Here is a 21,061-nt window from a genome sequence, read left to right as displayed (position 1 = left end):
TAACAACAGGCAAGAACGGACCGGCAGGTTCCCCTCATGCTAGGATGAACTGATTCTGGGAGTTGGCGGGCTGCTACAGCCCTAGCTCTCCTGTATTCCAAAGTAATCAGGTTCCAACTCAGGACTGTAAAGGGGATGGGATTATTGTAGGACTCAGAGAAATCTCTTGGGGTGTCAGGGTATTTAAGAGAAAACATTCTGGAAAATATTTATCTTTTTAGAATTATGAGAATTATATCTAAGCCCTTCAATATCTTTAAAATACCATTAATAAAAATATTAGCTCATTGGTGCAGCAAGAAATTATGATGTTTTCAGAGCTCTTAGTTAATTACTGTTTGGAAATAACCATCACTAGGAAATAGAAAGGTAGACTATTAAGCTTAGTATATTTGTTGCAGAGGGGACCTGCCACCCGGGAGCTAAAGCAGCCACAGGGGTCTGTAGCCACCAGTTTTTCAAATCCTAAAGGAAGAATTTCACTCGAGTTGCACAGAAGTTTATTAGAAAAGTGGAATGAATATTACATAGAGTATAGTGTTCTTGCCTTAGTTTCACATTCTCCCCTTACGAGGTTTAGTACCCCTTGTATAACTCTCAGCAAATACCCTTTGTGAGGGTCCTGACGACCTGGTCACAAGGGGTAGGTGTGACATGGTCTTGAAACCATTATTCTCTTAAAAGGTTATAATTAACTATGGCTGGGGAGGGTTGGTGCGTCAGTTCTCATTTTTCCAGATCTTTGTGTTGATAAGGTCCTGTGTGATTGGTGATCCTGTGATCTATGGACTCTCTTTGATGATACCTCTGTTCCCCTCTCTATAAGTGACCACCCTTCATCCTCCTTCCCCGTGCTGAACACAGTCATCATTTTAATTTATGTACTTCTTTAATTATTAAAGCTGGCATTCATCACAACCCCGTCAGCTAGGCCCTGTGAAGCGCATTTTAAGATGAAGAATCAAGTTCACAGTGGTTGAGTAACTTATCGAAAATCTCCGTCCTCAGGAGTATCTCGTTTTGAAGTCTGTAAACAACTTCAGCCTTGGAGACCTACAAGGACCTAAGGGGAGAAAAAGTTCTTAAAGAACTAAAAAGAAAATGCAGGCAGGCAGCTGGCAGGAAGGAAGGAATGAAGGAAGGAACATTAACTCAGTTCTTTTGTCATTGTGGCACATTTGATCATACTAAAAATATTGTACTTTACATGCCTATGTGTGGGATGTTAGAAATTCAAAATGTTTTAAAACTTTTTACAATTAAGATCATAATTCCGTTGGAGATAGAGACCACATAAATAAAAGACCAGAGATGGTTCAAATAGAACAAATAACAGCTAAATGCTGCAGTAGTGCTCTCCTACCTTGTGTTACCCTGTGAAGGTTTGAGCAAGCACCCTCACCCTCAGCTGGAACGGGCTGCTGTGGGTGGCAGGCCTGCAGCCGGCTCCTGTAGACTGAATTCTGCTTCATCTGTTTAATGCAGGGCGAAAGGCAGGATGTGTTGCCATGAGAACTGGGCTTGCAGGGGGTTTATGGGATGTTTTGAAATGTGATGAAAAAGCAAAATTTGTGTGCAAGCACTGGGCAGAAGGAGTAACTCGGCCACCAGAGCCCACGACAACCCCTGAGCCCAAATGTCCAGAGGAGTGGGGTTCCACCAGTAAAACAAGCTTGTGTTTCAAGGTAAGCATCACTTACTAAGCTAATTAAGAACCTGGAAAAAAAAAATCTGAAATATCCATCAGCCCAAAGACTCACCTAATAAATTAAAGAAAAAGAAAGCATACACCCTAGAAATTTTATTCTGATTTTATTGATCTAGAAAGGGTCTGGGTGTCCATTGGGTGGATGCTAGTGGCCTATGTAGACCAATAAACGCAGCCAACAATGCAAATGCAACTTGTACAAGTCTTTCCTAACCTGCCTTGTCATTGTCACCCCCTCTCTGCCTTTCTCTATTTATCTAGTTTTCTGATCCTATTGTGAGCTCCTAATTTTTTTTCATTTTGGTAAGAAGCTTTGTTCCCCCTCATGCTATCCTGTTGCACCTCATTTTTTGTCCTGCTGTTGACGCCTAAGCTAACTGAATTGGCAAACTAATCTACAATAGTGCCATGTAGGTATTCAAGAGAAAGTACTTAGGTTTTTCTGATTTCATACCTGATGGATCTACTGATGGAAGAAGAAGTCATTGAGAAGTAGGGGCACATGGTCTTTCAGTGCCCTTTAAATGACAGCTCAGTATTCTACTATTATTTTACACATTCCTAGGTTGGACCATCTATTTCTTCCTGATAGAGTCAAGTTCAAAATAAACCATTGGCCAAACAGAAATAGAAACAAAAGCACAGGCAAATTAAACCTCAATGAATTAAGAATTTGGGGGTTCTCTCTCCCTCTGTCTCTCTCTGTCTCTCTCGTCATATCCTTTCTAGGGAAAGTCGCACTTAGGCAAATATAGCAATGTATCTACTACTTAACATATTGTCCTGCTGTCATGACCTCTTTTATGGCAAATGGTCATGACATGCCTTGTAAGTCAGTTTGGCAAGACTAATGAAGAATGTCTGTCAGGCCTAGAGATGTGGCTCAGTGATGGAGCACTTGCATAACATGTGTGAGGCCCATCCCCAGCATTAAAGAAAAACAAAAACTTGTTTCAGAAGGAAGTTTAGTATCCTCTAATTCAAGAAAGGATATGGCGAGTTAAGCTGGTCACTCCCACTAGTAGGGGATGGAAAGTGGATGGGTAAATTGTCTCATGAAGTAAAGGAATGAAATCCGTGGACACAGGGGTGAGAGCAAAGTAACAGGATTTATTACAGTAATAGAAAGCAAGCAGGGCTCCCAAAGAGGGAGAAGTTCCAAGAAAGGGTTGCCAACAGGTTTGTCACCTAGGGGTTTTTATAGGCTCACTCTGTCCCTATAGGTGATTGGTAGGGTATAGGATTCAGAAAAGGGTCATTCAGTTCCATTTTGTCTTTTTCAATAAATCCTGAGAGAGTAGTTTTCAAGCCTTTATTACCATAAGGGTAGGGTGAGAGTTTGTTGGCACAAGAGGGGGCTATAGAAATTTGGTAGTTAGCTGTTGCTAAGGAGTAGGGGTAGGGGTAGTAGTAGTTGAGGAAGAGCCACTGTGGTTGAAGCTGTCAAGGGCAGTGACAAGATGTTCTCCAGGCCTGAGGTCTCAGAGGATGACAAGCTCTCATTCCCTCCTTCTCACCTCTGAGGCCCTTATTCTACCTGCCTGGGCATGGTCTACCTTCCTGCCTCCGTAGCAATAGAGACCAGTGAGTTGTTCAATCTAGGTAGACCTGTTAGGGTTTCAAGCATAATTTACATAGGAGAGAATACATTGAGCCAAGACAGAAGGGGATTTTGGATTATTTGAGGACTAACACAAACTGATCAAGTATTTTATTGTTACTGCTGGAAATTTTTCATCACTACATAAAGGTCAGATTCTTTCTATTTATATCCTTTTGTCCAAGTGTGGTTGGTAGGTTATAGAGATTTGTTGCAGATTTTTTTTTTTTTTTTTTGAGAGAAGCAGTGGAATTATCCAGATCTGGGAAGTAAACTGGAAATTCCAGTAGACAATATTCAAATAGCTGTTCAACGGATCAGCATATGTGTTTTCCTAGAAATGTTGTGGTTTTAGACATGGCTGGAATAGGCATTATTTGGACATACATAGACCATCTTTGTAAATATTAAGATGTGAGAACTGACAAAATTCAGCTGGTAGTAATTTTTTTTTAAGAAAATAAAATCTGATATCAGAGTCTACCAAGGTGAAATGCTCACTGGAGACTTGAAAGTCATAGGAACTACTGATGTGGAAACCTGCTCTAGTCAAATTCAGGTCAAGGTGAAGGTTTTCTCACATTACTTGATGACAATCTGGGCAGCCATAGTCCATTCAAAGCAAATCCCTTTTCCCATAGCCTGTTAGAGTGATGTGCTTGAAGAGCAATGAATGAAAATTATAAGTCAGTGGCTATGATGAATTCCTGTACTATTACCATACTGGTAGGTTGATCCAGATTGTCTCTGTGGATCCCATTTCATAGCTCTATTTGCAGTTCTCTGGGAAAAAAAGGACATAGTCTCTAAATTATGACATCCATTAAATGTAGTTTACCTTGTAACTAATTTCTGCCAGATGACTGTCTGTTCTTGCATGTGCTCCAATAGTTGTTAAAATGTGCAAGTATGAGGAAATAAGAAAGGTAGTTTTGAAGGAGACGGTCAACAAAGTTTTGGGAGATTGTGAGGTTATTCATTATTTAAGCTAAATAGGATAACAAACTATGGCACAATTTTAGGGAGGTCATTTCCTTAAAGCTTTCCTTATTCATGTTTGTTTTTTCTGTACCAAAAAAATTATATTTTTGCATCTCTATGCCTCTTTTCTCATTTAACCAAATTAATTCTTTCTTCTACAATGAGCTATGTACCTAATCCATAGGCTTCCAAGATTTTAATCTAATGAAATATTTTAATCTAATAAAATGCTTTTATTTTGTTAAGGTTTTCTAAAAAAAAAAAAAAATCACCTCCAAGTTTTCTTATCCAAACATTCACTCATAAGTTGTTTTTACATGAAGAAAATTACATGGTTTGCGGATATTACAATGTTTAGCTTTTCTATAAATGAAATCCCATCAAAGGAAGATGATTGTTTCTCTTGATTTGATAAGCCATGAAGTGTAAAATGGTTTCTGAAATCATATCTTTAGCTGTTTGCAAAAGGAAAACATGAGAAGAAAACGTGGTTTGAATCTCGAGATTTTTGTAGAGCTCTGGGTGGAGAGCTAGCCAGCATCAACAACAAAGAGGAGCAGCAAACAATATGGCGATTAATCACGTGAGTGGCTTTTCTTTTACCAATTCCTATCTGGTGCTCAGTCAAATTCAGGTCAAGGTGAATGTTTTCTCACATTGTTGAGAAAAACGCCTACTTTTCTGAAATTGTTGGCACAGGAAGCTACTTTAAACACCTGCTTGAGGTCCCCATCCATGGGCCCTTTTTGATCTACTTTTAGTTTGAATTCCTTTAATTTTACAAGTTGAAAGCCAGTGATAAATTGCCCTACAAATTAGAAAACACTCAATACACATTTATTGAATGAATGAATAAATCACCATTTTTCATGGCTTTGCAAGGATGTCTTCTCAATGAGTGGGCCATTTTCAGTATATTTACGGGTTGTACCAAATTCTATTCTACAAAATTTAAATTTAGTTGTTAAATCTTTTTACGTGTGTGTTAGCTTATTTATATTTTGGAGGTAACTTTCAAATCTGGTAAGTCCTTATAGATGATTGAACTTGTTTCTTGAAATCCCATTTTTTATTTATGCTTTGTTAGGACTAGTGGAAACTACCATGAACTGTTTTGGCTTGGATTGACGTATGGAAGTCCTTCAGAGGGGTTCACCTGGAGTGATGGTTCTCCTGTGAGTAATTTAATATATCATTTTTACCTATTCACATACTTATTTTGATGTTATCCTTTGGTTTAACTCAATTTTTTTCAGCAAGACAGCCTATTGTGATAGTTAGAGTCAATTTTCTATGCAAAATAAACATAATTTGAGGACCAGTAGCCTGTTCTTGGGTAAATAGTTGTCCTGTTAACCCAAAGCAATTCTGTCATTTACTGGATGAAAAAAAGAATAAAAACTCACTGCATCAGTATAATACAAAATGTCTTCATTCTATACAAAATTGCCCAGTGTTATATAGTCCCTTCTGGATCAGCAGAACTGGGCACAAGTTTTTACATTCCCATTAATAATAGTTAGGGTTTATCAAATTTCTCAATTCTCAGAATTGGAGAAATGAAAGGTTGTGGCACTTGCTGGCAACATTTATCCCTTCTAATTGTCACGGGAAATTATTTTGTATAACCTCAGTTCTGTCTCTTCTTGTAACCTACCAGCAACTTTCCAAGGTACATAGGATGGTTTAATTGGTGGCTCCATGGATATCTGGATTTTACATTTATATCTCTGGAAAAGAGTTCATAATCCTTAGTCTAAAACCCTGTGGGCACTGATTACATAATGAAAACTCTGAAGAGAACCTAAATGCAGGGCTTTCATTGATTTCTGCTGTTCATTTTGGCAAAGTTTGGTTGGTCTGTTAGCAACATTTTATAGGTATTTTTCTTTGTAAGAAGAATTAATAGCATTTCTTTATCCTACCCATCTAATAAAAAGAAAGCTTCTACCAACTCACTGAAATATTATCCTTTAAGAGTGGTTTTTAATAGCTTTCCATATAGAGAAGTGGAACTTTTTTGCTAAGTTTTTCCTATACATAAATCCCACTTTTTGTGTCCCTTGGATTCATTTTATTTAATGAGAGCAAAGGAAATGTCATAAAAATCATTTGCCTACTTTAGTCAACTTCAAAAGTTTCCATGTAATAAAAGCTATTTTTTTTCTCATTCATGTTCATAAACTGCTTTCAAATCAAACCTCTGGTGAAAAAATAAACAAGTGAATGAAAAATGCAAGTATTTCTTTCTTTTTCTGTTTGGATAGATGATTGACACTGGCCTGATACAAGTCATTAATCATTGCAATCATGTTCCTAATATAGCACTGCATTTTGGCCAAGATCAAATCTAATATTTCTAATACAGGTTTCATATGAAAACTGGGCTTATGGAGAACCTAATAATTATCAAAATGTTGAGTATTGTGGTGAGCTGAAGGGTGAGCCTGGTATGTCCTGGAATGATATTAACTGTGAACATCTTAACAACTGGATTTGCCAAATACAAAAAGGTATGATCGACTGTTCTCCCCTTTCTCTGAGAACGAATCTTGTGGCACCCCTGTATTCTGCCTTTATTAGTAGAACCAAAAAAAAAAAAAAAAAAAAAAACCAGAATAAAGGAACTGTCAGGGACTGTCACTTCACAGGAAAAGAATGAAGTCACCAAACACAGATAAGTGTTCCAAAGGAACACAAGATCAAAAAGCCACCCTGGAATCCAGGACAAGAGTCACATCCTCCAAAATTATTCCCACAAGCAGCTCTGATTTTAGCCCAGGTTCTACAGTAGCAGAAGTGGGTGGGTGTCTTGCACTAGGAAGCAGAGTCATGAAAAGGCAGTGAAATTCCTTTTTGGTTTTCACCTCTGACCTTCTGCACTAGTCATCAAATAGTTGCTCCAAGCCTGAGTAGTTTATTGATTTCTCAGCCAAATATTCAACATTAAGAACAAGCACCATTAGACCACCCACGTTATGATAACTCAGGAAGTTCCACACATCCATGTCAAACACTGAGGTCAGAGGATCCAGGTTCTGATGTTAAGGTAAACATACAACAAACAAGCAAGCAACCTACCCTTGAAACAAAAATCTACATCAGCTTCCTTTGTTAAATAGATAAATGGAACTACATCGCCCTCTGCTGTTGGGGAATGGTGGCAACCACCCCACTCTGCTGCTAGGGCACCACAGTGCCCCTGCTCACTGTTTATTTTCCTTACTTCTTCTGTTTAGAGAGTGCTTTTAAAATTATGAAACAGAGGAGACAAGGGACCACATTTCTAAAAATGTCTCCTGGATGCCAATGGCTAGTATCCTTTCAGATATATTATTAACTACTCAGAAAATTAAGTTATTATTTAAATTTTAGTAAAACATACATTTAATAAGATTCTTTGAAGAAAATGTATTCATATTTTATATATAAATAGTTCATATTTGAGTAGCTTCAAATAATGAAATTTTAAGTGATTTCACAGCTAACTATAAGATATCTGACTGGAAAACTAATGTCTATTGAGTGCCTACTGCATGCCAATAACTCACATATTTTACCCCACCTATTTATACATATTACTAATACCTTTTAGAAACTGACAAAATAAACACGTTAAATTCAGGCTTAGCATTTGAAGCTAGCCTTCCTGACTTTAAAACTTGTGTTCTTTTCTTTCCTTTATAACCTACCACATGTGCCTAGAAACTATTTTCCAATTTCTGGTGTCCATCATTGTACCTAAATTTATTTAAGTTTTAATTAATCATTCTCTTTTCCTTCATTTTCATCCTTTCAACAAAAGTGAATTGGGCAGTGGAAAGGGTCGGGTGTGAATGGTTAAGATTTTAACAATATTGACCCATGAAAATGGAAGGATCTGTGATCTCAGAGGTTCAAGTACATTTTATATCTATTTTTCTCTTGTTTTACAGGAAAAACCTTACAACCAGAGCCAACACCGGCTCCTCAAGACAGTAGGTGTTTCTATATTTTCTGATTACTGTATTGATAGTCTTTCCCCCACCCCCAACTTTTCGCTTTAACAATGGAAATAATTATCCTAGGAGGGTGGAAAGCAGAAGTTCTTTGAGAATCTCATGTAATCTTCTGGCACCCCTGTATTATCCCTTTATTAATAGAACCAAACAAACTAACAGAATAAAGGAACTGTCAGGGACTGTCACTTCACAAGATAAGAAGGAAGTCACCAAGCACAGATAAGTGTTCCAAAGGAACACAAGATCAAAAAGCCACCCTGGAATCCAGGACAAGAGTCACATCCTCCAAAAATATTCCCATTAGATTATTAGATTTTAGATTATTAGATTTTCCTTTCTAGAGAGAAGCTCATATGCACAAGCATAATATCTGTTAGAGTAGCTTCCCATGGGGCTTATGAACCAAAGAACCTGATTTCTTTTTCTTAAGCACCTGGCCAATGGCTGCTGCTGCAACAAATCACCTCAAACTTGGTGGCTCAAAGCAACACACGCTTATTTTCTTACAGTTCTGGAAGAAATTGACCTCAATGGGCCCAAATCCTGATGACTGCATTTCTCAGGCCTCCTCCAGAAGTGCTAAGGGAGAGCCTGGTTCCGTGCTTTCACCAGCTTTTAGAGCTGCTCCCCTTGCGTCCAGACATTCTCGGTCCCTTGCTCCATGAAATCAGCAATGTAGCCTGTTGCTTCAGTTATCATATCACCCTTACACAGTCAAGTCTCCCTCTGTGTCCCTCTATAAGGTTGCTTGTGTTACATTGAGGGTCTGTCTAGAAGATCTGTCCTTCCCCAGACACTTAATTTAATCACGCTTACAAATTCTTTTTTCTTATAAGGAAGCATCCACAGATTTCAGGAATTAGAACCTAGGTATCTTTATGGCCCAATGTTCAACCTCCTGTCGCATAGGACTACAAAATTCCATTGTTTGGAAGAAGCCTCAGAAGTCTTCTTGGTATATGAATTCCTTAGTTTTCCAATTCTATCCTGATGTACCCAAGATCATCCGTAAAAAGTTATTTTTAGAATAGGATAAAATCTGACCTCATAGCTCACATTGCTTGGACCTAGAACACCGTGGGTGCACATATGTAAATGCTTACAGCTGTGCTATCCCATTGATGAAAGTAACACTGGGACTTCTTTTACCCATTAATGACACATGGAACTCTGGTGGGAGAGAAACTGTCTAGTTTTTATAGGGTTGGTGAAAGGTGGATATTTGGCTGACAATTTATCCTATATTTGATATAGAAATTCTCCTTATTCTGGGCTCTCAATGATAGATTCTTTATCTAAGTAAAATTCATTACCTTTTCTCACTATTTTTTTTTTCAGATCCACCAGTCACTGAGGATGGGTGGGTTATTTACAAAGACTACCAGTATTATTTTAGCAAAGAGAAGGAAACCATGGACAATGCCCGAGCATTCTGCAAGAGGAATTTCGGTGATCTCGTTTCTATTAAAAGTGAAAGTGAAAAGAAGTTTCTATGGAAATATGTAAGAACATGATTAATTTAAGAAATGGTGACATGTTGTAAACAAAAATAATGTGTACCCTTGGTGTTCCATGGTAGAATTTCAAACTCTGCTGAACTTGAAGGTCCTAAATTCAGGGGGCCATAATGGAAGTGCCCTCTTTTAGAGATATTGATGGAAGTTATACCTTATAGTTTGAATATTCAATGTAGAATTGCGGAATCCAGAAACATTTTTTAGTTTAGACTTTATGAAGATCCATACTTGATGGCTTTGAATTCATTAATTTGATTTACAAAGATCTTAAATCTTAACTAATTATTCTATATCACTCCTGGATTCTTTTTATGTCATCATATATTTTGGTTATTAATTTTTCAAAAATCTTATTTGAACCAATTGCTGGCTAACAGATAGTATAGTATGATTATTCACGCAAAAAGCTTTCTTGGGACGTCCCCAAATTGTCAGGTATTGCTGAAGATATAGTTTATTTTTTTCGAAGAGTGCTTAGCTCAGGGTCTTTCTTATTAAAAATATTCATGGCACCCCTAATTGTTTGCAAGAAAGAAGGTAAGAGGGATAACAAAAAACAAGTTGATCTGTACTGAAAGGGAAAAAAAATTCATTTGAAAACATTGGCATGAGTATGTAATCTGACTATAATATTACATATACTTATATCATGTATCATATATATTAAACCCACATATTGAATGCATGTAGTATGTATTAAATATAAATATAATATATAAATATATAATTTGTAAACCTATATATATATATATTACAAATATAAATATATATATTTGCTTTGGTACCCAATCTCCACTAGCTACTTTGTTTTAAAAGGTGTTTTCAACACCTAACTATTATGGATATTTGATATTATGGTGAATGACTTAAGAAATTTCCTTTAGAAATGTGGGTTGCTAAATTGTATGTATATCTTCTTTTTATTTCTATGAAAAGTATACCCAAACATGCACAACATTTCCTCATGAACCTTAGAAAATATTCCAAATAGACTTGTTAACATGTAGGTTTTATTTAAGAACCTGATTATTATGTGGTCGGGAATTGAATTTTATGTAAAATTTTATGTTCCAGATAAACAGGAATGGTGCACAGACACCATATTTTATTGGTTTATTGATCAGCTTGGATAAGAAGTTTACGTAAGTAAATCAAGCTAAAACAACTTTTCTTAGGATAAGTTGTTTTGGGTTTTGCTTGCTGAATGCTTTTTAAAAAAATATACAATATTTTTGGTCTGAAAAGCATCCTTAGAAAAGTAAAAAGGAATTATAAATGATCCTATTAAATATTTTGAATGTTACAAATTCTCAACTAAAATTGGATTTAACTTGCAAAATGTAACCTTTCTATCTTTCAGCCACCAGTAAATCATTGACTAGGAGATTATATTAGATAGATATTAATACTAAATTTATTTTAAAAATTATGATCCCATTGGATTAATGGCACCTAGAACCAAAGGATCCTTTTCTGATTGCTGATCCACACCAACTGCTCAGCTGCAGTGTTTTGAATACTCTTTCAACTGCACTAAGTACTTTCCTTTCAAAACAATGATTGTTCTGCTATTTGTTGGATAGAGAAGCCAAGAAAAACTGTGTAGGAGGAAAGATATTAGTACAATTTTGGGGTTTCTTTTCTTATTTATTAATACGTATCTGAATTTCAAGAGGAGATATCGCCTCTTGGCTTATGCATGAACATCTTAGCCACATATGTTCCATGGGATGTTTATTAACTTATTTGAGCGACGTAACTTCAAGCTCATTATTTTTAAAGAAGCTACTTTATCATCTCTAAAATGAGAAGGCAGGGTCTGGTGATTTCTTTTCCTCCCAGCTCTGTCTTTGTGTTTCTATAACTTAGGCAAATAGGCATTGGCTCATCTACCTTACAAAGAACCAGAGTGGCCATAATACTCAAAGAATGGGCCTAATGAGATATTCTATATTCTCTGCCTCTCTATGGGTGGTTATGTGGGAATTGTGCCTGAATAGTACTGTGGAGAGGTTTCTGCTTCTGGCCAACTTCCAGAGCAATTGGGATCTTCATTTCTTTTCCTATTCAGGCCTAAAGGTAATTTCTTTCCAGGGAAGCGAAAGAAGCGGGGCAGGGGGGGGGGGGAGTATTCATCATTCAAATCTGTCTAACACATTTTAGTGGACAATTTACTAATGACTGATGTTATACTAAAACAAAGACAGATGATGTATTATAAGATTAAATCCAATTTGATATTGTTTGTGAATTTGACCCAGAGACATGAGGATTGCTTCAGAGGGGCACGGTGCCAAGGGACAACCAAGTGCCTGGGCCTTGGGATTTGCCTGCTAGTGTCTCTAGATTCTTTCTTCTGTTTGCTTCTTTCCCTTTGATTGACTTGCCATTTCCCAGCTCCAGGTTGTAGCCCATTATGTTACTGAATGAATTGTTGCAAAATGTTTGAATTTTCTTTTCCAGTTGGATGGATGGAAGTAAAGTGGATTTTGTGGCTTGGGCCACAGGTGAACCCAATTTTGCAAATGAGGATGAAAACTGTGTAACCATGTATACAACTTCAGGTAGACAATACACAAGTCTTCTGGAGTTTGTTTTGTGCTGTTATGTGTCATTTCCTACATCCTTAGGGTGAAAGTAGCAAGTGTGCACTTAAGTCAAGCAAGAAAACAAGAGTTCTAATCTTAGTGGCATAGCTATTCAATTTATAAAGAGAAATGTGTAAGGATGCTTACCATTTAACTAATAAATGATAGTCAATCTTCTCATTTCTTCCCCAATTTAAAAACATTTTTTTCATGATCTTACTTGTGACAAATATCCAGAATATGTTTATCTATCACCTTTATCTCTTTTTCTAGCTCCTTTATTTATTGCTCTAAAATGGGAATAATGACCTACTCTGATTTTGTGAGATAATGCATCTAAAATTGTACAGATGCTTAGATATTATTAGTTTGTTATTATTAATAGAGATTGTTAATTAGATAATGTATCTGCAATACCAAGCACATGTTTGATTCATAGAAATCTCTGTAGAGTTGAACTATTATTGGTCTAAGGGATATTACATGGATTCTTCTAGTCACTTGTGAAAAAAAAAACCCTTTTGATTATATTCTAAACCATTTTGGAGAACCCTTATAAAATATAAATATATTTCTAAAGTAGAGTAAGTGTTTTGAAACATAAACATGTAAGTCTGATTTAACTATTTTGCTCTTTGCCAGGGTTTTGGAATGACATTAACTGTGGCTATCCAAATGCCTTCATTTGCCAACGACACAATAGCAGCATTAATGCCACTGTTATGCCTACTTCGCCCCCGAGTCCAGGTGGCTGTAAAGAAGGCTGGAGTTGGTACAATAATAAGGTATTAGGAGAATTCTTTGTAGTCTTGACATCAACCAACATGGGCAGTGACAACGCAAATCTCTCAGATCAAGGTTAACTTTTGCTTACTCAGCACTTTAGGGAATTTTTGGCAAGTATAAGTGAAGGTTCCTATGACAAATTCTCAATAGAGCTGGAGTTGTGGCTCAGCAGTAGCACACTTGCCTGGCCTGTGTGAGGCACTGGCTCGATTTTCAGCACCACATATAAATAAATAAATAAATAAATAGAGGTCTATCAACAACTAAAAAAATATTTAAACAAAATTCTCAATAGAAATTGAGGACATATATATTTGAGATATCTGAATCATTGTATGCTTTATCTCAAGGGAGAATAAAATTTTGCAAAAAACTGCATAACCATGATTTTTAATCCCTATTTGGTTGTTAATAAAATTTGTATTTAGCTCTAATCTTTTACATATATAGTGTCCATCTACAACTATATATATTTACTTATAAATAAATACTTTCACTTTTATATGTTTGTTTTTATGTGGTGCTGAGGATGGAACCCAGTGCCTTACATGTGCAAGCAAGTGCTCTGCCATTGAGCTACAACCCTAGCCCTTTAGTTCTAAGCTAAATGAATAATTTTGATTTCCATAGAGCAAACTTTATTATCTTTAATTAACCCCTGTTTTTCTCCTCCCATCTCAGTGTTTCAAAATCTTTGGATTTGCTGAAGAAGAAAGAAAAAATTGGCAAGAGGCACGAAAAACTTGTATAGGATTCAAAGGAAATTTGGTATCCATCCGCAATGAAAAAGAGCAAGGTACGCAGGCCATTTCCCAGTCATGGATAAGAATTTAAGTATGTAAGTTTGCTCATGGAATGGTAAGATCACCGATTGTATCTTTTTGGTTTTTCAGAGTAAAAACCAGTAAGGGGAAAAGGAAAAAAAAACCCACCACAACAAAACTTATTTAAAATGATTTTATTCAGTTGTAGGCATCATGCTGGATCTTTTACATAAATCCTTTTCCATTTTCATAGCCACTTCATGAAGCAGGAATTATTATTCCAGTCGGAGAGTGAGGAGATGGTGTTCAGAGAGCCTTGAGTCAGGGAACTTGCCTGGTAAAAGTGGAGTTTGACATCAAACCCAGCTTCAGTCACATGCCGATTTCACTAAATCAGTTTGTTTCCCCAAGAGCCAAGGATAAGTGGTTCCAAGAATAAAAGAAAAAAATTGCTGATTTCCCATTTACTTCTCCTCTAGTCACATGATCCTATAACTTATAATAAAATGGAGAAATGTGAACTGTGAACAAATTTAGAAAAAAATTTTTTTTATAGAATGTGAGGATAAACCAGAGCAATGAAGAGCATCAAAGGAGAGACCTTGTCATGTCCATATAGCAGATGGTAAAATTCATTCTACTGTCATCAAAGATAGGAACTGAATCACTTTGTGTGGTCTTTGACGGGGCTGCTTTGCTAAGATAGGTATTAGCTTAAATTTGTGATTTATACTTTTGCTTATTTAGTTTTTTTATGTGGTGCCAGGGCTCGAACGCAGTGCCTCATGCATGGTAGGCAAGCACTCTACCACTGAGCCACAACCCTAACCCAGTGATTTGTACTTTTTAAGGGAGGATGTTGACCAACTGCAGGGGATTCAGACTAATGATAAAGGGTTTGGAAACCACTGCAAGTGACTCATGAATAAAAGACCCTAATGTTAGACAGTTTGGAGGATTATACTGAGCAACTCCGGAAGGAAAACCTAGGACCAAGGAATGGCAGTTATAGGGAAACAGATTTGGGCTCAAAATGAAGAGGCCATCCCAATAGCAAGAACTGACCAGATAGGAGGCTTCATGTGGGAGCTGAGGTTTCCAAAGGACACAAATGTTTAAACTGGAGGACATTCAGGTGCATATGACAGAGCCAGACATATTGGCTGCTACACAGTATAGGAAAGAGGTTCATTAAATGTTTGTTGTATATATACATTTCTGAGGATGTTATAGGAAAAAAAATATAGACTGGATATTCTCTATATTTTCTTTGTTCTGAGATTCTTTGACTTCCCAAATCACTTACTACCAAAAAATGATATGTTTTCAAAAGTATAAGAAAGAAGGAACTAGAAACCTGCCTGGTGCTCTCCCCGTGTTTATTGTATAAATGCTGTCATGCGCTCTTCTAGAACAAATTGTACAACAAACCAACCAAGCATTCAATGAGAATCTTTGACAAGTTCAACAACTTGCCAGACACCCAAAGAAAAGGGTCAAACCACAGCACACATTACAAGAATATTACATTCACATTTCTCTAACTGGCCTCCACATTTGGGGCTCAGCTACCCAGCAGAGAAACACAATAATGGATTTCCTCTCTTAACCACAAAGTGCTGATTCCTGGCATAACAAAATTAGAACGTGGGTAATAGAGATGTACAGAAGGAAACAATTTTCAGATAAAATAACATTATTCCTGGCAAAACAGGCACACGTTGTTGAATTCTTATAGTGGCTGTTGGCAATGAAAAAAGTCGGATTGAATATTGGCAGGTGGAACTTTTCCACATTTCATGTCAAGTTGGGAAGCAGGCAAAAGTTAGGATCTTATTCATGAAGCAAAATAAAACCAAAGTAAATATCTGCCCATGCTCTTGTTTCTCTGAAACATGTTGGAAGAAGTCTTTTTTATTTTATTTTATTGCTTTTTTACCTTTAGTTAATTGAGAAAAAAATTAAGTCTCTGGGTAAGGTGGTTGCTGCCTCTACCTCTCTGCAAAGAGTCAGCATATGGCAATGGCGGTTCCTTGGGACTGTTGGTTCATCAATAAACAGACCAATGTATCTCTGTAGACTTGAGTGCATTTTCTATTAGTAACCCCAAGCCCTTAGTCATTTCATTTCCAATTTACATTCAGGAGTCATGTTCAAGCATAAATGTTTGCAGACTGCTTTTGAGCAAGTCTCATCCACTTAGAAACCAATGGTTCGGGAACAGTTGCTGGCAGCAGAAGGCAGGTGACGCAATCAGTGGGCATGGTCTAATGGAAAGGAATGGGGCACATGTGCATTTAAACCTTTTTATAGCTCCTGGGTATTTACCGCTGTCCTCTCTGCCACAGAACTGATAAAGGAACAAGAACCATATTGTACTACATGATCTGAATTTCTCTAGATCTCTTTACCCAATGATGGAAATACTGCAGCCTCAGATGTGCTCTGTTTCAAGCACACTCAGCAAATGACCACCAATCCCTAGGAGTTGCCCATCCAGAAGGAATCCCATTTGTGTTGCTCTTTACCTTCAGCAATCCGAGATACAGCTAGTTTGAGAACCTAATGCTTCTTATTTCGATTTTTGAAAGTTTTCTGGATTAAGAGCCTTCTCTTCCATAGTGGTTATAATTGGAGTGTTTTATTTTCGTGATTAGGAGAGCTACTAATTCATAGGATGGCATTTTATGAATTTTTAAAAATATGTACCTCTTTCTGCAAGATGGTAGGGAACCACAACCCAAATCAAGGTGTACAACAGGGGAGTGGGGCATAGGATGAACTTCAGCCTCCTTTGAGTTCCTCACCCTGCTGCCTTGCCAGTAGCCTCCATAAAACCTAGTCTTCTATTGTAGGAAACTTTTCAAAGTCCAAAGTTCAGTGGCTAACATGATACTAAGGTTAGAATGTGTTTATTTTCATGGTAAGTGCTTTTAAATAATAATAAAGTCTTGAACCACATGTTCTGTATTTTAAAATGAACATATTTAAAAATATTTTCTATATTTTGAGTGTTAACCCCTGAGGTTTAAAATCAGTTTTTGAAACTTTCTTTTAGCATTTCTTACCCATCTCATGAAGGACTCCACTTTTAATGCCTGGACTGGGCTGAATGATGTGAATTCAGAGCACACGTTCCTTTGGACAGATGGGCGAGGAGTTCATTATACAAACTGGGGGAAAGGTTACCCTGGTGGAAGAAGAAGCAGTCTTTCTTATGAAGATGTAAATATGACTTTCAGATCACCTCTCTATGCACTATCGGGCTTCCGTAGGGTCATCTTATTATTGATTAACCTCCCATGGTAAAAAGTCTACAAGAGTACTCTTTAATTTGGTCCATTCTTAGAGCTTTTAATTATTTCATACCTTGAGGAAGGGATTTCTGTTTGGTTGAGAGCTCTTTGCCTTGGGGGATGGGTGACAGTGAGCAGTAGGAAAACTGGCTTTCTAATAAGAAGGGATTACTGGTAGTAACTCTTGAATCCAAGTTTTATCAACTTTCTTTCCATTAGCTGTCCGTTGACCCTTGCAGCTGTTGTAGTATTTGGGGTGCAGGTCTGGAAGCTACTATTGCTTCTAAAGATATCATCAGCATCATCGTTATCATTATTGAGCTCCTATTTACAGGAAGTTTTATGTGCTAAACACTGTGCTAAGTGTTTTTGTACATGAACCAAAGACTATCACTTCTTTATTACTTTTATTCTTATGTAATAGAACTGTCACCCTGCTGGTGTCAAACAACTGCTAGGAATTGTAAAAATCATGAAGAAATGTATGATTTTGTTTTTAACTTTAAAAGACTTGCACTTAAAACCACAAGATTTTTGGAGTAGAGCAGAGACTGTGAGTCGGGCTAATGGAAGAAAAGAAGAACTAAGATTGTGGATGTGGATGGGTGGAGAATCTTTGGAATGTAGGACTTAAGGGTATGGGATAGTTAAGGCTCATGGGACAAGGATGCTGGCAGAATGGAGGTTGACAAGATAGCTGCATGATAGTGGGATCTGCCATCAGTTGTGGCTCAGGAAATGGGTTAAAGCTATGTTTACTTCACAGGACACTTTCATCATTTGCATTGTTTATGAACTGCAATCACATTTAAAAAAATTAAATTGGTGTATCATCGTTGACTTAGTATCTTTGATAGAATTTTCTTTAATTTCTAAGAATTTGGAGATTTTCTAGCTAATAGTGATTTCTGGTTAATTCCCATTATATTTTAGTGTGTCTGATTTCTTCTCTTTTTTAAAAATATTTATTTTTTAGTTGTAGTTGGACATAATACCTCTATTTTATTTATTTATATTTATGTGGTGCTGAGGATCGAACCCAGGGCCTCACATGTGTGAGGCAATTGTTCTACTGCTGAGCCACAACCCCAGCCCTAATTTCCTTTCTTTTAAATTTGTGAAGGTATGTTTTCTTGAGTGAAAGAGAAAGAAACAGAAGGAAAGAAAATGCACACTCTGCATTTTTTCTATATTTGAGGTTAAAAAGGAAAAGGAAATGGAAGGAAGACAGAGTTGGAAGTTAAATGATCCAAAACTCACTTTCTGAAGAGTTGGGCTGGGTGGAGCCAATGGGGTAGTCCATGACCTTGTACTTAGGTGAAATTTCAGAAGCTGGCCACTGCATTCATGTCCTCAAATATCTTTATGTGATTAGGAGGCTGCAGCACCAGTAACTCAGTTCCATGGAAGGGTGAGTTTATCTAGACGGATGTTGTAATCCATAAACACAACACACACACACACAAACACACACACACACACACACACACAAGCACACACAAACACCCCCCCCCACACACACCAACCAGTTTCAACACTAAGAAATATGGATTTTTTTTCCTTGATTGAAAGTCCAGAGTCTGAAAGACTAATTACAGTATTTCATTATATCTAAAGTATAATACCTAAGGTAACATTGATTGAAAAGTTCACTGTTATTGTATGTGCCACTCAAAAAGAATAACTGCCAGTTAATCTCTGATGTGCTGCTGACTATGATATGCATCTTTTGTTTAGAAATGTGAAAAATATGCATCTTGAAATTTGTGAAGTATGATACATGGTTCACCAGCATCACCATAAATGCAAATTTTTTCCATCTTTCTGCTCTATCTCCTTGGCATGCTGGTAGATTAGGAAAGTTCCTGGCATTACATCCAATCTTTCATTCCTTTGTGGCTCTTTATCAGCAAGAAGCCCTTTCCCTGGGAGCTCTCCTGCCTCCAGGGCACTTTACATATCTCACTCTTTGGGAACCAGTGAAACTAGGCCTTAATGTGTAGGTTTAAAGCCTAAGTGCCTGAGTTTGGATGCTAACTTTTTTATTTATTATCAGTGTGACCTTGGGACCAAAATGTGACCCTGTGCCTCAGTTTTCTCATCTTAAAAATGGGCACAATCATAGTACTTACTTCACAAGATGGGTGGGAGTTTACATGAATTAATACGTGTCTAGCACTTAGACCAGTGTCAAACATTATGAATGTAAACTGTAGTCATTACAATGGGTAGGTTAAAAAAAGCCAATGGCAGGTACAGGTTTCATGAGACTTTTTTGGTTTACTTTTGATTGTTAAACTATTCTATGGAATCTTGGAATTAAAAACACATTCACAACAAATGGAATATATTTACAGCCCTTCCTAGTAAAATTACAAATAAGATGTGAAACTTTCTGGCTGTACTAATAATTTGTTCTGAAACTGAAATAATACTTTTATAAATTAAGTTAGTGATGAACAATAGGAATTGTACTCATTTCCCTTTAATCATAGGTACCTCCTTCTGGGTTTGTATAGTGAGAATTCATGTGGGGAAGATACTGTGTTCTCATAGTAACTTTGATTCCTAAGTTTTCGTAGCAATTAATAACATTTCTAATAACAAAGTTTCAGGCCTGTCTCTAAAATTTATCCCAATCTGTTTGGTTTTCAAATCAGAGAGTAAGGGTTTAAATGTGAGGGATCTACATAGAACATGGGTACAATTGGTTGGAAAGTAATGATGGACTGAATATACTGTAATGAGGACAACCTTAAAACTCCACAAAGAATACCGAGGGACTTTTTTTTGCTTATTAATGAGCTGTTTTAATAGTTATTAATTCATACTTCTTTTTTGCCTCTTAATAATTTTTTATTTTGTAATTTAGTATTTTATAACTAATAAAGGTAATTCATATTAATTACTCTATTTTACCCATACACCATTCTATATGAATAATAATATTCTCATAGAAATTTGTAATATAAAGTATATTTGAATTAGTTAATTAATTAATTATAATTAGGTATATATGGCAGAAGAATGCATTTTGATTCATTGTACACAGTTGCAGCACAACTTCTCATTTCTATGGTGTTACACAATGTAGTGTCTCACCATATGTGCAGTCATACATGTACCTAGGGTAATGATGTCCATCTCATTCCACCATCTTTCCTCCACGCCCCCTCCCCACCTCTCCCTCCCTTTTGGCTCATCAGAGTTCCTCCATTTTTCCCATGGTTCTCCCTATTATGGATCAGCATCCACTTACCAGAGAGAACATTCAGCCTTTGGTTTTTGGGGATTGTCTTACTTTGCTTAGCATGATATTCTCCAACTCCATCCATTTACCTGCAAATGCCATAATTTTATTTTCCTTTAATGCTGAGTAATATTCTCTCTTTTTTTTTCTTTATCCATAAATGTACAGGCCGACTGTGTTGTTATCATTGGAGGCAAATCAAGAGACGCAGGAATGTGGATGGATGATACCTGTGACAGTAAGCGAGGCTACATATGCCAGACTGAGCCTGGTAAGTACTGCCAAGCCTCACCTGCCTGTGGAAGAAAGGGTTTAGAATGTGTTTTGAAAAACTGGACCATTTTTGCACATCAATAGGTTTGTTTGTTTCTCGCTTTAATCCATATGAGGCTGTGATAGAAGATAGAGTTTCTACTCTTCATTTGTGAGTCTGCTCCTCCTCATTACAGAAAGCTCTGTGCAGATAAAACTTTACATGGAAACCTAACTTTGTTAGAAACCTGGAATATTGTCCTACTTGTACCTTGTTTTTAAATGTCAGCACAGGAATACTACAGTTCAACTCACAGA

The 21,061-nt window shown here is 36.8% G+C and overlaps 1 protein-coding gene across 1 annotated transcript in view; it reads left to right on the top strand.

The window, feature by feature from the left end:
• The window catches only part of Mrc1 (mannose receptor C-type 1), an 87,386-nt gene that overhangs the window by 49,388 nt on the left and 16,937 nt on the right, over positions 1–21,061 (top strand). The window contains exons 12-23 of the mRNA XM_076831579.1: positions 1,486–1,685; positions 4,745–4,872; positions 5,377–5,464; positions 6,658–6,802; positions 8,225–8,266; positions 9,629–9,792; positions 10,882–10,949; positions 12,271–12,371; positions 13,038–13,180; positions 13,863–13,977; positions 17,004–17,170; positions 20,660–20,762. Coding sequence (XP_076687694.1) covers positions 1,486–1,685; positions 4,745–4,872; positions 5,377–5,464; positions 6,658–6,802; positions 8,225–8,266; positions 9,629–9,792; positions 10,882–10,949; positions 12,271–12,371; positions 13,038–13,180; positions 13,863–13,977; positions 17,004–17,170; positions 20,660–20,762 — 1,464 coding nt within the window. The remainder of the gene's footprint in view (positions 1–1,485; positions 1,686–4,744; positions 4,873–5,376; positions 5,465–6,657; positions 6,803–8,224; positions 8,267–9,628; positions 9,793–10,881; positions 10,950–12,270; positions 12,372–13,037; positions 13,181–13,862; positions 13,978–17,003; positions 17,171–20,659; positions 20,763–21,061) is intronic.

Source organism: Callospermophilus lateralis, chromosome 13 (genome assembly GCF_048772815.1).
Source record: "Callospermophilus lateralis isolate mCalLat2 chromosome 13, mCalLat2.hap1, whole genome shotgun sequence".
Taxonomy (NCBI): Eukaryota; Metazoa; Chordata; class Mammalia; order Rodentia; family Sciuridae; genus Callospermophilus; species Callospermophilus lateralis.
This window is presented reverse-complemented; position numbering and strand designations above follow the sequence as displayed.